Raw genomic sequence first — 8,496 nt, forward strand, 5'->3', positions numbered from 1 at the left:
ATATACATTTAAAGGTTCGTTTGCCTTACGGAAATGGGCGAAATGCTTTATCAAAATTCTAGATAGATGGAGACAATAACATGAAGCAAATCGGGGAGTTTTGATCCAAAATAGGATATTTTTAAAAATAAACCGATTTTCAAAATAATGCCGCTGCACAGGAGTCTAGGTCTGAAACCGTAGTCACCAATTTACCTTAAAAATTCAGAGTTTTAGGATTTCATGTGGAATTTCAGTTTCTATTTGCAAACAAGGAGAGAGTTCAAATTTCAAAAGGGGTGTGTGTTTTTCAATTTCATTTTCATCTGAGCGTTGCTTGGTGAACCGTAGGAGCTGTGAAGCGAAATTAGGAGAGTGGAAATGGCAAATAAAGAGCATGATTGAATTCCAAGGGGTTTTTGTTTTAATAAGAAACACTAGTTCATTCCAATATTATTCATTCTTCTAAGAAAATAATAACCCAATCACAAAAAGCAGCAAGCAGCAAGCAGCAAAGGGAATGCGCAACCGCAGGAACCTCTTTAAGGAATGAGTTTGTGACCTCTCATCTTGTCAATCCACCAAACAAATGAATTCCGGGAGTTCCTGAAACCCAAGAAGCCATGTTCCTTGCTCTTGTTCATGCAGCTCAATAAAGACTCTCCACCCAGGACAAGGTCTATAAACCACCACTGCGCAACATCTTCCAGTTTGGTTGGAAGCAACTCCTTCTCCCTCACAATCTCTTCCCACACCGGACCCTTGTCTTTCATCATCTCTACCATGCTTTGCTTCTGTTCACTCTCCTCAATTTCTGCATATTCCATGTCAAATTGCTCAGCCAACACCTTCCACAAATGCTTCCACTTGAACAAATCCCCATTTGTGATGTTAAAGGCTTCGTTTCTAGCATAGGGATCAACCGCAGCCCATATCTGTTGCTCTGCAATTAGATCTGCATCCGATGCGTCTGAGTAACAGTCCCACGCCGCCTTGCTTCCAGGGAACTTCAAGGGGATTCCCTCGTGCTTGCAGATTGCTGCGTAGATGCAGAGAGTCCCCAGTATGTTCATCATGCTATATGGGGAAAACCCGAAAATGATGACGGGGCGATGCACGGACCAGGTCAAATCATCCTTCTTCTCACACTCTTCGAACAGGATGTCTTCCAGAGTGTAGTAGAAATTAGGGGCGTCCAATCTGGGTAGATCTTCGTGGTATGGGGGATCGTGGGGTTTGATCTTGCCAAAGCCCTCGAAAGGTCCGATGTAGTGTTTGCCGCCGGTTTGGAGGCAGATGTGGCGGAGATTGGGGGCGTTGGGGATCAACGCTCGGAGAACGTTCCGCAGCATGGTGCCGTTGGCCTCGCAGTTCTCAATCTCGGTGGCCCGATTGGTCCAGGTGACGTAGAAGACGTGGGTAACGTCGGTGAGAGGCGAGAGCTTGGCGAGGGCATCCTCTGAATCGGAGACGTCGCATTGGATGTACTCGACGGGATGATCGGCGTTCCAATCGGGACGTGCGCGGCGAGCCACGCCGTAAACCTTCCATGGACCGCCGGGAGTGTCGGAGAGCGGGAGAATTTCAGCGAGGCTGTTGCCGACGATGCCGGTGACGCCAATCACCAAACCCACGCTTTGAAAGCCACGCGGAGCATCATCCTCATCGAATTTCTTCTGCAAGAATCAATCAAAACTGCAATATTACATGTGTGAAAAAAGATTGAAAACCAGAGAGAAAAAGAAAAAGAAAAAGAAAAAGAAAGAGAAGTATGTGCCTTGGCAGCGCCAATAGCTCCAGCCCACCACCAACTCATCCTGCTCTGTTTATCTGTGTTGCCCAAAGTGGGGGACGATCGAAAAGATAAAAGAGTCGAGAGAGAGGGATAGCGGAGAGACGAGTAGGTGAATTTTGGGGTTGGGATGTGACTTGTCACTTGTCAGTCAGCCAGTCTCTCAATCCTAGCCCATACATATTTCTTGTTGGGCTTTTTAGTTGTTATGGGCAATATTCATGACCCCATTATTCCAAGTTTCTTTGGGGTATTATCGTATTTTACCTGACTGTAACAGTAAGTTTGGATTTTGGCTAGTTATTTTACCTGCATTGCTTACCATAATGCTTGGGATTCTTGCGTCTTCTAAGAAAGACAAATAAATACAGCTGATTATGATTCACCTATGGGACTGGGCTCACCCAACTTGTAATGGCCTCCGCAGTCCGCAATAATTTTAGACATCTTTATGTTAATTTTTGTTTTCTTTCTTTACTTTGATTGATATTATTGAGATGTGCCTTTCATTCTCAAGACAGTGTATGCCACCTGGACTCGTCACCGGTAAGATAATAGGTGTGATTTGAAATTTGAAGTTAATGATGATTTAATTTTGATCTACATTGCCATGTTTAACAATTAAATCACATCCTCTTTTACTTTTCAGCACTCCAACCATATACTACTCAGTGTTCAATTCCAACACATAATTCAACAAATTCTCGAGTAATCATTCCAACGACGACACTCTCCTACTAAGATTTATGATTTCATCACATGCACCCTAGAGTTATCAACATTCTTCTACTAATCAAGTTGAAGGAATCTGTTTTCAACATCAAAAAAAAATTACTGGTTTTAAGACCATAGAATCAATCTTCCACTGACACAAAATGGGTAAAAAGTGATTTTACCTGAACAAGTTTCTTGACCCACTTTCCTAGCACACTTCCAATCTCAAATCTTTTAAGCCTTTGACCTTTTCAAGTTGGACACACCTCCAAATCCCTCCAACGTCATGCCTTGAGCCATATCCTTATAGTCTCATCAAGGAACAGTTGGATTTTACATTCCAATAATAAGGTAAAGTAGGTAAAGTAGAAAGAATTTATGGATTGCTTTGAAAAACAACTAATTATTTCCCAATCAAAAAGTGTTGTTTTTTTATTTTTTTGTTTTATTGAAAAACAATTAAGTATGTTTTTGTTTTTTCTTTTTAAATAAAGGTTAAGATAAATTATTTAGATTGAAGATTTTATACCAATGAATTAAATCCTCAGAAATCAAGGTATGTTCATATGCATGTATTACTTATTATATGATTCAAATGATGATACAAAACTAAAGTTAATTATATAAATTTAGAGTGAATTATCTCAATCAAAATAAATTATGTGATTTTGAAATGCATCACAATAATAAGCTCTAAATTATGTGATTAAGTGTTGTAGCCATTGTCACTCAATACTAACTTTACAACCCTTAAAAGAACTCCCAATACACTTATCACAATCGTCTTAAAATGCCCTCTTGATTTTCACAAGCGAAGGTGACAATCAGTAGTCAGGAACTCTAGTTAGCTAAGGCAAAACTTGGGAGTCTCATAGCTTAGAGATATCTATATGAATAAGGCCAATAATCACAATAGGGACAAAATCAGAACTTGGGAGGATTACACATTTCTTAATTGAGAAGAGGGTCCCTTTGTGCTTATCTTCAGAAGATAGCTGTGAGTGGGAAGAAATTTCTTAGTTAGGTTATTGCTAAATGAGAATAACTTAACCCAAATTTCCTTGAATGAATTTTCCTTTAACAGGACAAATTCTTTGATATTGGTGACTAGACTGTTACACAACTTCGATTAACCGGGTTGGGGCAATGGATTACAACTGTACCTCTCCTTCCTAGCTGCTCATTGCACCTACTGAAGAATGCCTAACTTTGACCAAAGAGTTCCTCTTTGACTGTCAAGTTCAGATTTTAACAAGTCGAGGAGGAAGGGTGACACTAAATAGGAAAGAGAGATCATTTACCTCGTTCATCGTTGGCTTTGGTCTTATATCCCCTCCTTCAAATGTTGATTAGTTGGAGGAGGGAGGGATGCGGACTGTTCGGTGTGAATTATGTGTTTGTATTTGATAGGAAGTATGATCTTCCATTAGATGGGTAGTCGACAATATTTACATTGTGTGAACAAATATTGTTGATGACATGCTACTCTATGAAACAAGAGTGCAAATGTACTGCGTGTGCACATCATGCTTGAAAGACCGTGAGCGATACAATGCTAAACAGGAATGGACACTGTGTGCTGGCTCCGTCCTACTCAATGGAACCGAACACTCATAGTGTCAAAAGACACATGTTTTGAATAGACTCGAGCCCTTCATGTAACATGGTAAAATAATATATAAGTGTTACTACCAAATTCTTGCAAGTAACTCCTCAATTTAAGGGATGTGATATCTTTCCTGTGAGACTTATCCTCCATTCAAAGTTTCTTTACATCTCATAATTGGCAGGGAGGCCGACAAAGTGATCGGAGGTTTTTGAAAATTTTAATCCTTTTTGTAAGGTACTGTCTAATTAAAGGAGTGATCGGAGGTCCTCGCTCTACTTTTTCCTCTTCATTTTATTTCTTTAATAGGAAGATGATGTGACTTTAATGTAAATTACAAGGTCTACAGCTGTTGGTTGTATCGAATATATGGCTGTGCTGGCGGCTGGAATCAAGCATAGGGAGGCCTGGGCTCTATTTAAAATTTCAAATGCCTAACCTACAAGGCTTCCGCCAGTCAGCGTTGATTGTGGTGTGGCCTAACCCAGAAATGGACGCAACGAAGGCTGTCGCTATGTGTTACATGCACATTCAACACCCACAATTCAACTAATCTTCAAACTATTTTTCATTGATGGTTCAGTGATAAAAATATTAAAAAATGCATAAGAATCATGACGCCCAAAAGAATTTTTTTTTTTTTTTTTTTTATGAACAAGAAAAGCTATGGGCCTACCTCAGGCCTTGTTTTCAATGATTCCATCTTGACAGAGAGTATGTTTAAGGGCCATGACCCATCCCTTGCATGATTTGCTCTTTTACCTTTTGGGCATTTCTTATTTGAGGCCCATTTCAGTTTCTTAACTCCATTGTTAACTCTTCACACATCACTCAGCTGTTCTTCAACACCTGTTATATGCCCCCAACAATGAAGGAAATTTTCCAAGTTGTTCACTAGCATATTTGATTAATTAGTGATATTTATGAGGGGTGAATTCTAGAATTTACACATGGCTTCCTAATCAACTTTAACTCTGAAGTGTAAAGTTTAACCCATCCAAACAAAAAGACTCAAAAGTATACAAGTTTTGTCTCTAGTGGTAGCTTGGTGCAAATCTACCTAACCCTAAGCCCACCACAGTCGTTTGTTTACACATTTTAGGAGGCACACCACCCACTGTAAATGTAACACAAAAATTATAATGATGGCTGCATTTGCCCACCTGTTTGATCTTCATGTCCACAGAAGATGTTAAAACAGCGACTATTCATTCAAAATTCTATTAATGAAGTGGACAATTCAAAATCATGGCTGCTTTTTCATTAAATTTATTCCGGAGTTGGTTTAATTTTGAAATCCAGCGACTTGAGAGAGGCTGGTTGAGGTTCCGTACGGCATTCTTCATGGTTGAATTGAATCACCTCTAATCTTGTGCGAACGAAAAAAAGTTGAAATTCTACATCTGAAAAGTAGATCAAATTCAAAAGAAAAGGGGGGGCCGCATCACGGGCAACAATAATGTAAAAGTAATGGAAGGTACTAGTTTACTAGTTTTTTTTATTCAAATTCTTTAATTTTCTTTCCCTTTCTTCATTTCAAATTCTTTCCTAATTGTATGTACACCAAGACAATACTCCCAAAGGAAATTAGTTGGTTAAAATTTAAGAGCGAGACGAGGGAAAGTTAGAATCACATGCCTTAAAATGTTCCTCCATATGTTACATTTGATGCAAGATTTTCTGGGTTTTACATAGGCATAGAGCATGATCACGGGAAAGGACAGGACATGCTGGTGGATAATGGAGAACCCAGTTGACCTAGGTCGAGGGAGGCACGACAGCCTTGTTTCTTAGCATTGCCCTTTCCAGCTTTCTCTTACTCTCACCCTTTCCGATCAAAGGTTCTTCTATAATGGTGGACAGACCTGAAAAAGTCACACCCAAAAAAAGGTGATTGACATGCACATATCTTAAAAGTTGTATATGGAACTTGGTCACAGGGCACGCCATGTTTGACGGTTTGAGCAAGAAAGAGGGAGAGAGAGAGAGAGCCCTCCATTTGAATTTCAAAATTTTCCCAATCAAATAACGTTTTCTTATTGTTATTATGGTACTTACCAGATTTGAAATTTTTGTTCTCCATCATGGTCCTCATCATGTCATCCAGTTGCTGCTCGTCATTGCCACCCTCATCCTCATCGTCCGATTCTTGTACTTTGTTAGGTTGTGTGCTTGATAACTTTGACCGAGCAGTGGAAAATAGCCACGTGGCTTCCATTTGTTTGCTGATCATACGGGCTGCGAAGTAAGGGACCTTGACACGCTTGGTGGTCTCAGAGTTGATGCAGCCATTGATGAACATTATGCAGTCCATCAAGCTCTCTTTAGCCAACCCTTTCATGTCATAAGCTTGTGATCTTCTCCAGAGGCTTTTGCCGTGAGAGTTTGGAGGTGTGGAGAGGCTAAGAGCTCGCGTTGCGTCTCTAATGACTGCATCTGGGTCTCCCAGCAGCAAATGACATTGGGCCCTGTTGCTGTAAAGTACAACTCTCTCTTTTCTCATCCTTGATGGACACAACTCCAGAGCTTCACTGTACTTGACTATAGCTTCTTCAACCTCTCCTAACCAGCACCTCTGGTTTCCTTGTTGTTTTATCAGACTAATTAGGACCTTTCTCTCTTCTACTTTTTCGTTAGACATCATTCTCTCTCTCCTCTTCCTCTCTAACTTCAAAACCCATATTTCTTCCAGTGCTCTTTGAACAACTTTGTTGTTCTTCAGCTTTGATCTGGTTTGATTATAATCTAGGAGGAGGGTTCTTGTGATTGCTTCACCCACGTATGATCTTCCTCCTAGGCTTCTCAGTTCAACTAAGTCAACAAGAAACAAGATGGCAATCTCCATAACTTTGTACCTTGTATCTTGGTCTCTGAGAAGCAAAAGAAGACAATCGACACCCACATACTGCCAATCATCTGAAGATCTCGAGAGATTGCAGAGGCTTTCCACAACTTCTCTAGATTCTGCAATGCTTTTTCTTCCAGTTTTATGGTAACACAGAATTCTAATGAGTCCCACCCCTGCAGGCGAAGTGTGATTTACCAATCCGCCCCACATTTGACACAAATCCTTCAAAAACTCTTGCCTGCAGATGAGATTTATGGCCCTCTCTTTGTAGGCAAAGCAATTTAGAAGATAGAGAGACCAGCATTGAAGTTGGCTAGCCCACTCCTCCGCCTTCCGATTCTCCATCTCCATCCCTCCAATGCCTCTTGTAAGCAAGTCGCCGTGATACTTCAACCTCGCCTTCTCATCATTCACCCCAACAAACTCTGCATACACCACCTCAAGGCAGGTAGAAGCCAACTGCATGGCTAACTCCACCACCTCTTTCTCGTATTCCGCTACTGCTTCGAAGGTTCTTTCATAGCTAGCTAGATGACCCAGTGCTCGAACCGCCACTCTTTGCTCGACCCAGGTGAGCTTTCCTCTCAGAAGCTCCATCAAAGGTGGAATCACACCTGATTCCACAGCTTTCTCTGCGAACTCGACCTTGTTCATGGTGTAAGAACCAATAACATGAGCTGCGTAATAGGGAATATAAACGTTTTGATATCTGAGAAGCCAATCCTTGTCAGTGATGGATCGGCTAATCAAACTCGCCATACAGTGGAAGATGCCGAGAGAAGGAAATTCAGGATCATCTGGTTGAGTCATGGCTATGTTGAAGAGACCACTCAGCACCAAAACATGCTCTTGATCATCCGTGAGGGGAATCTCCTTGAAGCAATTCTTGATTCCAACTCTCCTAACAGATGAGTCTGGTTCCTTCATGATACAGAAAAAACAAGAAGGATTGGTGCAAGCCATGCCCATTGTGGCGGAAACGGTTGGGGTAGTGGTGGTGGCAGTCACTTTCTCCTTTTTCTTAAGAGAATATATGGCCATGGGTGAATGAAAAAAGATGGATTGAGTGTCTTGGATATGGATAGAAGTTTGAGGCTTTATATATAAAAGATCTCAATGGTGGAAAGATTTGGAAGCAAGCGGAGTGGTGTCTTGTACACTTAGCGGCGCACGACCACGTTTTATAACCATGAAAATCTATAGTGTGTGCCTTATATTTCTAGGATGGTGGAGTCATGAACAAGTCTCTTTAAAGACTAAATAAAGGAAAACAATTAGCTCAAATTTATATAAACAAAGACTTTGTGATATACGGGATATTATTGTGCTGGCTGAAATAGATTACCATATTCTTTATGGTGGTAAGGCATGAGATAAAACTTGGAAACCTCTGCTCCAAGCAAAACCGTGATGATGAAGAATGGAAGATGAACTGTGTTTCATTGTTTTCTTCCGAATTGTCTCATGTTTGTTTCTTTTAACGACCGAGTGCTGGAAAAAGCAAGTGGTCCTCACCACTCACCACTAGTCATGTTAACCTCGACATTTTTCCGGGTT

General features: G+C 40.8%; 2 protein-coding genes across 2 annotated transcripts; both read right to left on the minus strand.

Moving 5' to 3' along the window:
• Positions 1–361: 361 nt before the first annotated feature.
• Positions 362–1,898, minus strand: LOC117907358 ((S)-8-oxocitronellyl enol synthase CYC2-like). Its single transcript, XM_034820867.1, has 2 exons — positions 1,757–1,898; positions 362–1,655 (listed from the first exon to the last, which is right to left on the minus strand). Exons 1-2 carry the CDS (start codon positions 1,793–1,795, stop codon positions 522–524), a joined length of 1,173 nt encoding a protein of 390 aa, XP_034676758.1. The 5' UTR covers positions 1,796–1,898; the 3' UTR covers positions 362–521.
• A 3,814-nt stretch (positions 1,899–5,712) lies between these two features.
• Positions 5,713–8,496, minus strand: LOC117906210. The gene is made up of 2 exons (XM_034819187.1): positions 6,150–8,496; positions 5,713–5,956 (listed from the first exon to the last, which is right to left on the minus strand). Exons 1-2 carry the CDS (start codon positions 7,978–7,980, stop codon positions 5,850–5,852), a joined length of 1,938 nt encoding a protein of 645 aa, XP_034675078.1. The 5' UTR covers positions 7,981–8,496; the 3' UTR covers positions 5,713–5,849.

The sequence above is a fragment of the Vitis riparia genome, chromosome 18 (genome assembly GCF_004353265.1).
Source record: "Vitis riparia cultivar Riparia Gloire de Montpellier isolate 1030 chromosome 18, EGFV_Vit.rip_1.0, whole genome shotgun sequence".
Classification (NCBI taxonomy): Eukaryota; Viridiplantae; Streptophyta; class Magnoliopsida; order Vitales; family Vitaceae; genus Vitis; species Vitis riparia.

Bases quoted from the DNA above. Each gene is read 5' to 3' on its own strand.
- LOC117906210 (XM_034819187.1), bottom strand. From the start codon at position 7,980: ATGGCCATATATTCTCTTAAGAAAAAGGAGAAAGTGACTGCCACCACC. The intron at 5,957-6,149 runs GTAAGTACCATA...TGACTTTTTCAG, and splicing joins GAACAAAAATTTCAAATCTG to GTCTGTCCACCATTATAGAA.
- LOC117907358 (XM_034820867.1), bottom strand. From the start codon at position 1,795: ATGAGTTGGTGGTGGGCTGGAGCTATTGGCGCTGCCAAG. The intron at 1,656-1,756 runs GCACATACTTCT...TGATTCTTGCAG, and splicing joins GAGCTATTGGCGCTGCCAAG to AAGAAATTCGATGAGGATGA.